The following is a 13,938-nucleotide window of genomic DNA, read 5'->3' as shown; positions in this document are numbered from 1 at the left end:
GAAATTTAGTCTAAAAATAAGTATTTAATAATTGGCTTATGAAAATAAATGAAATTATTGCAAGAAAATAGGTTGTAAATACCAAGAATCAAGGGTTGGAATTATGCCACCTTCCAGATATTACTGAACCACAACCCTTGATCATTTACCACAATTGTCTCTGCCAGCCATAGTTGATGAGAGTTGTAGTCCTTCATCTGGAAGGTTACATGATTCCCACATCTATTTTCAATCAAAAACATTGTGAATAGGTCAAGAGGCTTAGCTATGGGTTGAATAGCAGTCCTGAAGAGCTGAAAGGTTCACTGGATGCAAGTGTATATGAAACACTTAAAACAAGTTCATAAATACAAGTTCATGTTAACAATTACACAGAGACTTTTCCAGGGCAAAATGAAGTACAAATAATCTGCATCAATAACAGACACAAAAGCCACCAATTATTTTGGCCAATTTAAAGCAGGCAGGAACCAGAGTCCAAACCAGCTGGAGATAGGTTGAAGGTTGATCTAGACCAACAACTGTGCCTTAAAACAGAAGAATCCATCTTCAGTCTAATCTGAACTATGTGTAGTACAAAAATAACTGAAGAAGTAGACTTAAGTAAATGAAAGTTTATGCTACCAACTTCTCTCATTTAATCTCTTAAGGTACTACAAGGCCCTTTTGCATACACAAACAGAATTAGTGTTTTGTGGACACTCACCAAACAAGTGAAACTACACTGTATATGGGCAAGCAGACACAACTACACACATTCTTTTTTGACCAGAAGATAGTGTTTCATCGCTACAAATGCCATAATCTATAAACGTTATTCAATAAGGACAACAATAGTTGTGTGCCAGAGCCCCAAGACCATGAAGCTACGGCACCCAAAACTGAAGATGAATATTAAGGGACCGTGACTCAGGATCATCTGGTTTCATAAAATGTTTTGTGTTCGACTACTTGCCTGAAAGACACGTTAGTGTCCGAGTTCCCTACTAAGTTCCACAGCATTGAAGTTGATACACTTTGAAACTGAGCAGGAGCTCTAAAGGTTATATTTACAGTGCTGCCTCTTTCTGCTATAGGAGAAACCTTTTCTTCATGGTACATCTTGGTAGGGAGCTTACCAAGTGGGGTGCTCTTGCCTAGGACTTCACTGATGGGGCAGGCACAAAGCCTCCATCCCACACAGTTGTATCACTCTGCTCTGAAAGTTTTCATAGTTCAAACTATAGACTATTCCTCAATGTGCAAGCTGTCTCCTTCTGCCTGGTGAGAGTGTACATGTGTATTTGCTTTTAAGGTACCACAAAATTCTTTATTATTTGTGAAACTTCCGTTGGTATTACCCCCTTGAATATCTACACATTTGCTTCAACATAAGCCCTATTGAATTCAAACGGGACTCATTTTGAAGTCCATTTAGGCTGACATGTATAACAACAAACCTGAGCTAATGCTGACCACACAAAGCGCTTAGCGTGAGGACGCCTACACTAGAACACAGACAATACTGGATAAGAGGCCTAAACATTATTGAATAGAAATATTTATTTCAGATTAAATGTCCTCATGTGTTTAGGCACATTTTCTGGCAACAAAGATACATATTATCTTATTTTTGAAACCGAGCAGAACTAGCTATTGCATGGAAACTATTTGGGAACGATACGTAGATTTTTTGAACTCCCCAGAGCATAGATAGTCCCTTCATTATGCTTCTCCTGCTGTATTGTCATAACCTTTTCCTGAAACTTATTCAAACAGAATTGGGTAGTGTCCTGTTATGTATTATATACAGTAGGGATATGGGCGACATCCATGTAAGGCAGAATTCCACAGAGCAAAAAAGGCTGCCATCTTGACAGCTACCGGTAGTGATTAATGTGTACAAAAAATTAGAACACAATGAATTTTCAAACAGTGAACTAAACATGGATAAGTATGTATAGTCTTCTTTTAAAACTTACCTTACATATAGTAATGCAGATTCCCCCACCAAAACCAAATCAACATTTAAGTGTATTGGTCTAAACCACTGATTCCCAATCTTCGGTCCTCTAATTTATGTTGGACTTAGAATCCCAGATTTCATGATGGTTGAAGAAATTAGATGGGATGTCTGAGAACTGAAGACTCAAATACTAGGAGGACCAAAGATCTAAACAAATAATTATGGAAGTGCTACTGTTCTGCTAAAATGACATTTAAAGAGGCAGCCATTTGCAACTTTTGGGTCCAGTGCAGACCTATGAATGTCTCTTGGAAAATTTCAGAGCAGCTGCATGATGGCCTAGGTTTTGTATCAGTAACTAGAACAATGACATGAAAACTATTTTTAAAGCATCATGTCCTGCTATGTTTATCTTCATAGCTTCCATGGTGTACTTCCAATTTTAATGTTATGCATTAGGTAAAAAATAATCTGATTTTACATTGACAACTAAAATAGTCAGATGAAAAAAAGTTAATTTTGTTATACGAAAATATTTTGTTTGCATTATACTGAACCTAAATGTTACTTAGGTAAAATGTATTGATGTTAAATGCTAAATAGGTAAGATGTATTAATATGAAGGACACAATGGCTTGATAAATTACCACCGTCTATATAATCACCATTGTCTACCCTCAATTCTACATCAATGACAGTCTAAAATAGAATTCTGTTCTTGGCAGCATATAATGCTTTATTACGATAGCATTAGCATCATTGTATTATCGATCCTGTTCTTTTTCATTCAGTTCAAAGTTTTGATCATGTACAGTATTGAGAACTTGGCCACAATAAAGTGCATCTAAAATTATATTTCTAAAATATCAGGCGAAAAGCATTTGAAACAGAAACATTCTTTATGAGGATACATTGCGAGGTATGGATTCATCTTCCTGCAATCATCCCCAAAAGTGATTCCATGAAACATTTCAACGTACTGATTAAGTGTAAATTGGGAAAAGCCATTTGATATGCCAAAAATGGGAAAGAACTGTAGTTAGAAGACTTTTATGGACTTTCTATAATGGCCAATGTTCCACTCATGAAAAGACTAGGAAGAATTTTTAGTGTAATCCTCTTTGATATATTTGTAATTAGTAAAAATGTGTTTTAACAACTGAGAAACAAAATTAGATAACTGAGCAATGTTCGACACTATGTACATCTACCAGCATTAGCTCTATTCAGTTGGAGGAAGCACTTTGCTTTAAATAGCAACAGTAATAATAATAATAATGACAACTGTCATTTATATTTTTATGTCTGGCATTTTAACCAAAAATACATATAAAAATGTAGAATTTATATTTGCTGTACACCTGATACAGAAATATAACAAGGTTATTAACAGCTGATTTCCCAATGTCACCCAAGGAAAAAGCCAACAAAGTTCTTTTCAACTACATACAAAAACATTTCACTGACATTAATTTGCTGTGTTTGCCTTACTTTGGTAATTTCCAATACGCGGCACCAACTTGTAACCCCAATAGCAATAAAATCACAGTTGAATGAATGAAATATGTGTTTAAAAGGGACACACACTACCCCTTCTTCCCCCTCTAGCTAGAGAATAGTTACAGTGCCTTTCACAAATAAAATGTTATTCATGTTGGTTTATTTGGATTTGAACCTCCAAGAAAAAAAAGTAGGCATCAAATGAAAGGTAGCTTCTGTCTCAAAAGTTTAAAACAAACATACTCATGACAAAAGAAAGTTTTTCCAATGTGAATTTTTGGACCATCTTCCATGATTGCACATCTTATCCAACCCCATTGACAAAATACATTGCTCTATTATCTTCGCCTGTTCAGACATGCCATGTTTGAGCTCAGGCCTTCGGTGAAAAGGTATGCAACTCTTATTCAATGAAGTGTCAACAGCAAAAAGACTCTTCATCTTAAGTGCCACAATTATTTTATAGCTTTGTATGTTTAATATTTCAACTTTTTAAATATATATATATATATATACGGTATATATTTTCATTGCTGAAGGAGCGATATCATCACAATCTCAAATCAAAGTCAACACTGCAGTGAGGAGAGCTTTTCTACTTTATTACAAAGAGAAGAAGCCTTTATGTGGTCAGAAAATACAAGATTGATCTTTTTTTTTCTCTTCCTATGAAACGCTGCTGTTCAAACAGCCAGAGTGAATTGTCTCAGTTCACTTCGTTAAGTCCCATCACATTCACTTGGGTATGGATGTCCTTGGCTGCTGAAATCTGGCCCTTTAGTGCACAGGGCGACAAAGGCGTCCCCTGACCAGCAGTTCCAGAATGTCCCGTTTTCATATATTGCATCCATGCACACCTCCTAAAAATGAGGTACAGCAGGGCAAATATTTTCCAAAATAGATGTCATATATATAATATATACACATTCGTACATACATACCTTTATTCATGTGATGTCCAAAAATTTAAAAAAAATGTACACATTTATTACAAAATCGTAACAAAGACTGGACAGTGTTTTGCTCATTCTGGAAAGATGAAGCTCAGTAACACACACAACCTTGGAAATGAACCAACGGTTGTGGCAATATCTTTCTTCTAAACAGTCAGATTTTCTTGCATTAAGTTGGCGAGAACTGCCTTTTCAAAAACTGAAGGGGAAGTAAAATGAAGGAAGCAGACCTTGCTCATCTTTCCAAATGAAATACGAGAAGGATCTTCACATAAAAATGCACAAACATTTTTTTTTATTACCAAGAGTGCTACAATGAACAATGCAAATTTTGTCTATTTCTGCTTTTTTTTCCTCTTCTCTCTTTTTTTTACATTTTGGAAACTAAGTGGTAAACTTTTGTCAGTGTACTTGCTTGTCTTTGACAGACTCAAGCTTGTCTGCTGGCAAAATAATAATAATAATTATAATAAAAACTTAAAAAAATATTCGACCCTGCTCAAACTAAAGAAAAACAAATTATGAATTTAGTTGTTGGGCAGCACATAATTAGTAAGGCAGGACTTCAAATGGTGACCCTTTTGCATGAGCCAATTGCCAGATCCTCATAAGGAATTAAAACCAGGATGCCTGAGCCACATCAGTTTTGCAGTTATGTTGAGTATTGTGCTGAGACAGCCATACCCCAAGACAAGGGAAGTCTTTAGAAGGCTTGCTGAGCAGGGTTGTAGTTGAAGGTGGATGGCAGATGGGGCCTTTCTTCTAGTTTGTCATATTCCAGATGGAACTCCTACAAACAAAATAACAAAAGATGATTACTCTGTTTTATGCAGATGGCCCATTAAATTCTATAGGCTTAAGTTGATAACATATCTTACGGCAAAGAAAAATGTTGTATCTTACAAATAAATTTGGTAGATCTTGTCTTGACCAAGTTGTCTGTCTACCCTTTTCCCCCTGTTGTGTTTCAAAATAAAGTTAATCAACATTCAGTGTCAAGCTATGCAGATATACATGGCTTATTCTAGGGACAGAATGAATAATAAAAATACCCACAGACTTCCTGCTAATTCTCTTACAGGAAAACAAAACATTTTATTCATGGCAAAGATTTAGTTAATTCTGGAGTAGATTAAAGCAATAATAACTCCAGCATGAAAGTCTATATATCATAGGATTGTCTACTGTTATAAGAGATACAGATGCATACATAAATTGTAATAAGGAAATTTATCTGGACATAACGTATCTCACTTCCATTCTTTTAAAATATGATTATTTATTTCACATAGACTCAGAGATTTCTTATTACATTTGCATGACACACTTTATACACTGCAGCTGACACACTAAAGTGTAGCAACACAGAGTTTGGAAAGCTCTGATTTAAAACACTGGCAATTTGTTTACCAAATATCTATTTCATTTTTTATTTCCAGGTCCTTTAATTTTTTTAATAAATAAAAATTATGGAATTTGCAGTAAGTTATGGAACTTACTTTGAATATATTGGGCTAACAATTATATTCAGACAAATCTAAAAAGATGATTTTATTTTATTCCTTCAAAACTAAAAATGGAACTAAAATGGAATCAACTAACAGTTTATTTTAATATGAACTTCCATGAATTGTAATTCACTTCCTCAGATGCATCAAGGACAATATTTGATCCCTGGGTGCACATAACACAGTTATATGGGTGTGGGGGTGGGATCAGAATGAAATTGGATACAGACAATGAAACTATATTATAAGCACTGTAACACTTGTGAACTAATATACACTATTGTTGAATTTTCATTGTCCCTGAAGTGGTAAAGCAATGTGTTCTGTTTTCAAGAAACATTGTATAGAATACCAGGGCCTTTTTGAAGGTGTGTGAGAGAGAGTTGAGCAATCTCCATGTACAATTGAATTAATTGAAGTAATCCCATCATACCTGAGAAAGGGTTCCAAAGTAGTTAAAATTTTGATCCATTTAATACAATTAAAATTATGATAAATATACAAAGGAAGAACAAGCACAGACTGTAGGGTCTGGATGTTTCTTCAGATCAAAGGCAAAGCTCTTCTGAATATAGTCATTTCCTATCCACCTCAAATATAACAGTTTTGCGAACACAGCCTCACAGTAGTCAATGCAGCTCAAGCCATACTGCAAATATAGTCTACAGCTCCCAGTACAGTTCAGAGTACCCATACAGTCTTTGATGGGCTATTTATTTAAGCTCAAAATTAAAACTAACCACAAAAAACAAGAAGACCCAAAATAGGAAGCTCCTCTTTCTCCAACAGAAAGACTGAAAACTCAGAAGAATACTGAAAAATGACACCTGTAACGCTTTTCTTTCTGGGGTTTAGTATAACAATTTTGAAGACAAGGTTTTGCTCAATCAAGAGGTGCTATATATGAGGTAAGGATGGGACTCAAGTGTCCATCTAGATATACTCGAACTGTGATTTCAATCAGTCCTAAACAGAAAAGCCTACAGTGAGGAATGCAAGGAGTTGCACTACGACCATACCTGCAATTGCTAACCTGATATGTTGTATCAATATTGCATACCTTTTTATGCATCTTATAAAGTATGTATGGTAATGAATAACAAAAAAGGCATGCACTAAACTCAGATCTGACCCAAAAAAACTAAGCATTTTTTCCTAATAGGACTATATATTAATTTTATGATCAAATAAGCTACAGTTATTTTGTAATTTGCATTTACTTTTCAATCAAGATTCACAACAAAAAACCCACAAATTTTCTATGTATGGGCATGTGTCTTCAAGTTGCCTGATGACTTATGGCAGTGGCTCTCAACCTATGGATCCCAAGGTGTTTTAGCCTACAGTTTACCAGCTATTAGGATTTCTGGGAGTTGAAGGCCAAAACATCTGGGGACCCACAGGTTGAGAACCACTGACCTACAGTGACTTCATTAATTTCATTGGGTTTTCTTGGGCTAGGATTACTCAAAAGGTGTTCTTGCTAGTTTCTTCATCTGAAATACAGGCTACAGCACACACTATTCACTGGTAGTCCCCCATCCAGGTATTAACCAGGCTGACACTACTTAGCTTCCAAGATCAGACAGGATCTGGTGCCTTTCAGGGTATATCTACCTCCACATAAAATAAAAGAGAACTACTGTTTTTAGATCCTTTATGTATAGGGAGATTTTGTGGTTTTCTGAAAAATACTCCAAGTTTTGAAATAATATTGGTTCAAGGATATCATAATTAATCACCCCCCAATAAAAACCCATCAGCTAACAAAATTTAAATCACAGTGCATGGTTAATTAAAAGCCAAAATGGAGGACTCCCCTTCACTAGGGAATCTTAATATAGTTTTTATTTCTTTCCCAATGTCTAGTCATTATCTTAGGCATTTGATGGATGAGTAATGGTAAGAATAGAAACACAATGAACTGTAAGTGACCCGAGGTAACAAATGCTGGCAAACATCTAATGCATCTATTTTCCTCTGCTCCCTACGCCAAAAGAGTCTATGCAATCCCAGTTCTCGGGGCTAATTTATTAGTACCAGCTAAAGCAGACATATTGAATGAAGTTAATATTTATATAAATTCAATTGCATTGATTCAACAGTTCTACTGTAACTTGGTCTAAAGGTTTAGCCTTAACTTTGAAACAAAACTTTATTAGCACAGTCTTGTCGGTTCCTGTTTTCAATGACATTGGTATTAGTGGAAGCATGCATGGGAAATTAATAAAAAATGCCTATTAACCATGCAGATTTCAAATTTATCTAAAGAAAAAAATACCTTAGCTACTTTTCTCCAGTTAAGACAGTCAAAGAAGTAGTATGTTCCCCTCTCATATGTATTGGTTTTCATTGTTGGTTCCATTCCTGGTGCTCTGGTAATCCATACTCTCTCTTCTTTGTGGTATCTCCAATCTCGGTTAAATCTTTCATCATTCAGCCAGAAACAAAAATACATTATAATATGTTATTTCAATTTGCTTTAAAAAAAAATTACAATGAATTTCCCCACAAAACATTATGTTAAATATTTTACTATATGTGCCACAATAACATAACCATTTCAAAAGATGGAAGTTTGGGCATCAACAAAACTTCTGAAGAATGTTCCTAAAGATGAATAGAGTATCCTTTGCCAGAATCTTGGACAAATAATTCAAACCTCTTACAATATAGGTAATTCTCATTATTATTCATAAAATCTTAGCTGTTCCAAGCTCCTAGATATGATTTTGGACAAAGTCCCAATTCAGGGATTAAAGTGGGAAGCTGAATGCTTATTGCTACCTTTCGTATCTGTGTATGCACACAGACCCATTTTACATCATAGTACCAGTCCTTCTCCATTTAATAGATGATTTGTGCCTATCATTTGTTAGACATATGCACATCCATATAAAACAGATAATCTAGATGCAAAACCTTGCTTCTATTCGAGGTCCTTCCTTGCTGGGATGAAATTTGTCCACATATGGCATATAAAAAGCTGGTGGTGTAACTTTTTCAAAAACAAAAACTTTTCTTCCCACCCACCATAAAATGTAATTGAAATGTGAACATACAGTTCTACTGCTGCTAATAGCTGTAATACATCTCCTCCATTCATGTAATAGAGATAAAACAGCAGATCTTCCCCATAGCGGCCAAGCTTTATTGCAGCCAACTGTAAAGGAAAAAACAAACATGAACTTGTATTAAAAGGAGGATTGCATAAAGACACTAAAACCCAGCCTGGCACACATCTAACAGACATCAATGAGATAGAATGAAAAACTAGTGCACAAACTGGCCTCTGAGTGAGTTGCCAGTGATATTCTTAGCAATATAATAGAATATGTTCTTTTCCCTTTTAGTATCTGTTTAATTTTTTTACCTCTTTAATCATTGTGTTGTATGAGACACAGTATTTAGTCCAAGAATCAGCATAGAATGCTGTCTTGAATGTTGGACTAGGATTCTGGAAACCAGGATGTAAATTTCTATTCAACTATGGAAACCACAGGGCGACCATCACCAAGTCATGCTCTCTCAGCCTTAGAGAAAGGCAATGGCAAACTCTACCTGAACAATATTGCCCATGACATGTTCACCTTAGGGTCAGAACAAATCCTGCCAGGAGATCTTTGTGACAGGTTTGCTTTAGGATCACCATTTTTGGCATTGATAAAGTGCTTTTGATTGTTCAAATTATTTTGAATAATCTAAAGGGTTAAATTATAAACAAATTTAATTATTGTCTTAGTAATCTTTACAAAAATCCAGGAAAGAGTGCTTTGCTTTAGGTCACCTAGTGGCATAATGGGGAGAAAAGATTTTATTGGAGACGTATAGTTCAAGCTCTCCACTATGACATATACCAAATTCTCAAAAACTTTTATTTTATTTCATAATGGAATAAGAAAATATACTCACCTTATCCCTAATGTGAATGTTCGTTAAGTATTCGGATGGAACATGGAAATCTAGATAAAGGAAAAAGAAGTGACACAATTCTTAACCTACGGCATTAATCCTCCCTTAAGGATGTTAACTTTATATTAGAAATACAATCACTAACTTATTGGTCAACCCTACCTATATCTTGAGGTCGACAAGGTGAAGAAGCCCACGGTGATGCAAATTTAGGGTAAAGATTTCTGCATAGAGAAAAAGACAGATTGAATTCCCAATATTTCTACTATTTTCATAGAATCATAGAATAGTAGAGTTGGAAGAGACCACATGGGCCATCCAGTCCAACCCCCTGCTAAGAAGCAGGAAATCGGATTCAAAGCACCCCCGACAGATGGCCATCCAGCCTCTGCTTAAAAGCCTCCAAAGAAGGAGCCTCCACCACGGCCCCGGGGAGAGAGTTCCACTGTCGAACAGCTCTCACAGTGAGGAAGTTCTTCCTGATGTTCAGGTGGAATCTCCTTTCCTGTAGTTTGAAGCCATTGTTCCGTGTCCTAGTCTGCAGGGCAGCAGAAAACAAGCTTGCTTTTCTGGGGGTTTTCAACAATGCTTCTTCACACTTAAATATGGAAGCCAGATTCATGCATTATCTAGGCAACGTTCTTAAGTCACCAAGGAACCAGTTTTGTACAGGATGGCTCCACATATCAATGGCAACATATGCAATAAGAGATTACACAGAGTTATCTAATCATATGGCCACTCCTTATACCAGTAATGCACCTAAGGCCTAGAAAGAATTCTACTACTATTTTCCTAAAAAGGAATATAACATTCCTGCATTCAGATAAATGAAAACTGATAATAATAATAATAATAAATAATGAATGTACCTTTTTCCCAAAATGAGGGCTCGCATTAGATTTATGTAATATGGTAATCTCAGTGCTGAGCCAAAGAAAAAGGTGAAGGTACTTCAGAAGCACCTGGAGTTTCTATTTGAGGGTTGCCATCTCTAATTTAATTGTCATGGTTCAATGTTTTGCGATGCTGGCATTTAGTGAGACATCAGCATTCTTTGGCAGTCCCCACAATCCCACAGCATTGAGCCAGGGATTCATTCTACAACATAGATATATCCCTGGTTTTCTTTTCCATTGCTGGAAGCTCTGGTGTCCTAACACTTTTGTTTTTAAAGAAGGAATTATAAACGTGCAGCCACTGGAATGCGCACCTTTTTTGGCCAAATTACAAAGATTGCACTTTTGCTGCTGTGCATATTCGCTAGCAAATGCTTTTTCAGTTTCAAGGTTTTAAAAATTGAGGTGCGCATTAGATCTGATGGTTCATTAGACTCGAGTAAATACAAAAACGAGTAAGTGTATATCTTTTTTTCCAATAGGCTCATTATGTCACTTCCAATTTGGGAAAAGCACGCCCCTGGACAGCCCAAGGGGTTCAATAACATCAAATATTGTTCCCCATGTTCCCTGGAGGGTGCAGAAAGCATTTGGGATTTTTTAAAAACAAATAGGAGACTGAAACTCATAGTCACTTTTAACATCCCCATCCCAGAGTTAAGATTTATTCCTTCTGTGTAGAAATTGAAGGATTAATTATTTTTGCTGTGGGCCACAAATCTTCCTGCTGCATCATATGAAACTCCAAATGCCCTTTAATGTTCAGGAGTGGTTTTTCAGATACCAGCTTATGAAGGGATATAGTAGAAATTACAGGTCCATAGAACCATTGTGCAGGTCTGTGTAAGCAGTGCAAATTCTGTGTGTGGAGTATGCTCTATTTCATCTAATTCAATAACAGACTAGTGCCTTCATGTATGTAGTATGGAGGTTACGTCAAGCCTACTGACACAGCCTAAAATTGAATAAAATATACATATCTTGCTTTGTCACTTGCAGTCAACAAAACGAAATAGCTCTATAGTTGTCAGAATCTTTTACATCCTTCATAAATTTAGTATAAAATATGTATCTCAAAGAACACCATGGCTAAGATTGACTTCACTTGCATGTGTTACAAAATCTGACTCATGTAATTCTCATACAGCGATAAGGGTAGAAATAGATGATCACATATGCATTCTGTCATGTAAGCTGCAGCTCAGGCAAACAAATAACTTGAGAAAAGCAGCAATTACATAATAAGTAAAAAAAACAAATCCTCATAAACATGTTACTATATATAAAGGCCATACAATGAATACAACAACGCAGAAGAAATTATGCCATCCACAACTGTATATAGGTGTCTCAAAGTTGTGTGTTTTTTCAAAAATGATAAATGATCAGCCTTTGTGATGAGCCACTCTTTAAAAGGAAGCGAACTGTAAAGGGGATCCTGAGTTATGGGAAGCTTGTGCATTTGAATTCTTAACTGCCTGAAGCTCAATGAGTTATTTTGGTTTACTTTACTATGATTACATTTTCAGTTTGCCTTAGCAAAATATCTTTGAAGTTTTGATGTTCAAGGTAGGTCAAGTGATTACTTCAGGAACCATAAACAACATTAAAATGGAAAACAACTTACTCAGGAGAGTTGAGATTGAGGCCTAGAGTTGTCAAGTCACTTCCTAATGCGAGATGTACCATGCCAGGATCTGTCTCTGCTGCTCTGATGAATGTTAACAAACCAATCATGCCAAATTGGTCCGTCACCATCCCTTGAGGAATGTTGGTAACCCGACCTAGTCAAACAAATCACTTGATTAATCTCAAACTTTATTGAAGCAGAAACTTATAGAGAATTCAGAAGTTAAAGAGGGCAGATTATTAGCCTACCATCAGGTAACACTTGGATCCCTTTTTTCTGCTGGTTGTTGTTTTGCGTTGTTGAACTTTTATCTCCAGGAAACTTAGGTCCATCTGCACTAGAAGATGTTTTGCCTGATGCATTCAAATTCTAGTGAGAAAAAAGTGAGGAATATTATACAAGAAAACATGGAAAAGAGCATGTCTGCTTAGGCTGCTAACATAAAGAGCCTCGTCCTTTAAAGAAATATTTATCAAATTATTATTCTTCCATTTGTGATATGGGGGTTTTCAACATTTACACTGGGGATACACAACTTATGGTCCACAATTCCTATTAGCCCTAGCTATCTTAGACAATGTTAAGGGATTATGGGAGTTGAAATCAGGCAATATTTAGAATGCCACAGGTTGCCTACTCTCAATCTGTACGACCCTGATGAAAGGAATTTACAGCATGATGCCGTCATATAAATGAGGGGACGCAATGCATGTTCAGAAACAGTGTCTGGGAAAAATAATTGACTTAATGGCTAATAAAATTTCCTCCTGAAGGTAAAGCACAACACAGCCACTTCCTCAGGAAACCAGAAAAATAAAGAAGACAAGATGCTCCCTCTCACAGCCCAGGAAGCTACGTGTGATTGGCAGGGGTTTGAAGAGGAGAACACAGCTAGTGTATGCATGCATCTGCACATCTACCACCTCTGTGACTTGCTAAACACAGAAAACCAAGCCATCAATTTCTCTACTGAGTGTTCATACATCGTATCACTCCACCATGAAAAGGATTCTACTTCCTCTTCTCTGAACAACATAGAAGTGAAACAAGCCAGTCTCAACAAGCTCAGTTTTCAACAGCTTCAACAGACTACAAAACACACTATCTGATTAGCAACTAGTGCTTCAGGCAACCCCTCCCTCTCCCAACTCACCTCCCTCACCTTGTAAGCAGAGGAACTGAAAATGCTCAAAGTAAATGTATTGCCCCCTTCATATCTACACATACCTTTCTCCAGAATTACTAGAATCAATGAATTATAGATATAGAAGTTTCTTGCACACTTCATCCTCCAGGTTGTTCTGTGTTTAAAAATCTTGAATGAAAGAGGGGGCTTCCTTTCAGGCCCTTTTTTTCTGGAAAGACTGCAACTAAAAGTCCAACTGGGCACCTTTTCACTTTCTTCCTTGGAGACAGGAATGACTTCTGCTGGCAATATGCAATACAGGCCCTTTCTCCACTGTCCTATATCACAGGATCTGATCCCAGATTATCTGATTTAAACTGGATTATGTTTGTCTCCACTGCCAAATAATCTGGGATAGGAAGCTAATCTGGGATCAGATCCTGGGACATAGGAGCAGTGTGGAAG

At 36.3% G+C, this 13,938-nt stretch overlaps 1 protein-coding gene across 3 annotated transcripts in view; it reads right to left on the bottom strand.

The window, feature by feature from the left end:
- Positions 1–4,026: 4,026 nt before the first annotated feature.
- The window catches only part of cnot2 (CCR4-NOT transcription complex subunit 2), a 66,680-nt gene continuing 56,768 nt past the window's right edge, over positions 4,027–13,938 (bottom strand). For all 3 annotated transcript variants that reach the window (XM_008116617.3, XM_003224620.3, XM_008116619.3), the window contains 7 exons: positions 12,596–12,716; positions 12,345–12,501; positions 9,981–10,042; positions 9,819–9,868; positions 8,969–9,069; positions 8,188–8,332; positions 4,027–5,188 (listed from right to left, as the gene is read on the bottom strand). In XM_008116617.3, coding sequence (XP_008114824.2) covers positions 5,102–5,188; positions 8,188–8,332; positions 8,969–9,069; positions 9,819–9,868; positions 9,981–10,042; positions 12,345–12,501; positions 12,596–12,716 — 723 coding nt within the window. In that variant the 3' untranslated portion in view covers positions 4,027–5,101. The remainder of the gene's footprint in view (positions 5,189–8,187; positions 8,333–8,968; positions 9,070–9,818; positions 9,869–9,980; positions 10,043–12,344; positions 12,502–12,595; positions 12,717–13,938) is intronic.

This window comes from Anolis carolinensis, chromosome 5 (assembly GCF_035594765.1).
Source record: "Anolis carolinensis isolate JA03-04 chromosome 5, rAnoCar3.1.pri, whole genome shotgun sequence".
NCBI classification, from domain to species: domain Eukaryota; kingdom Metazoa; phylum Chordata; class Lepidosauria; order Squamata; family Dactyloidae; genus Anolis; species Anolis carolinensis.
Note: the sequence above shows the minus strand (reverse complement) of the source record. Positions and strands in the feature narration are given on the sequence as shown.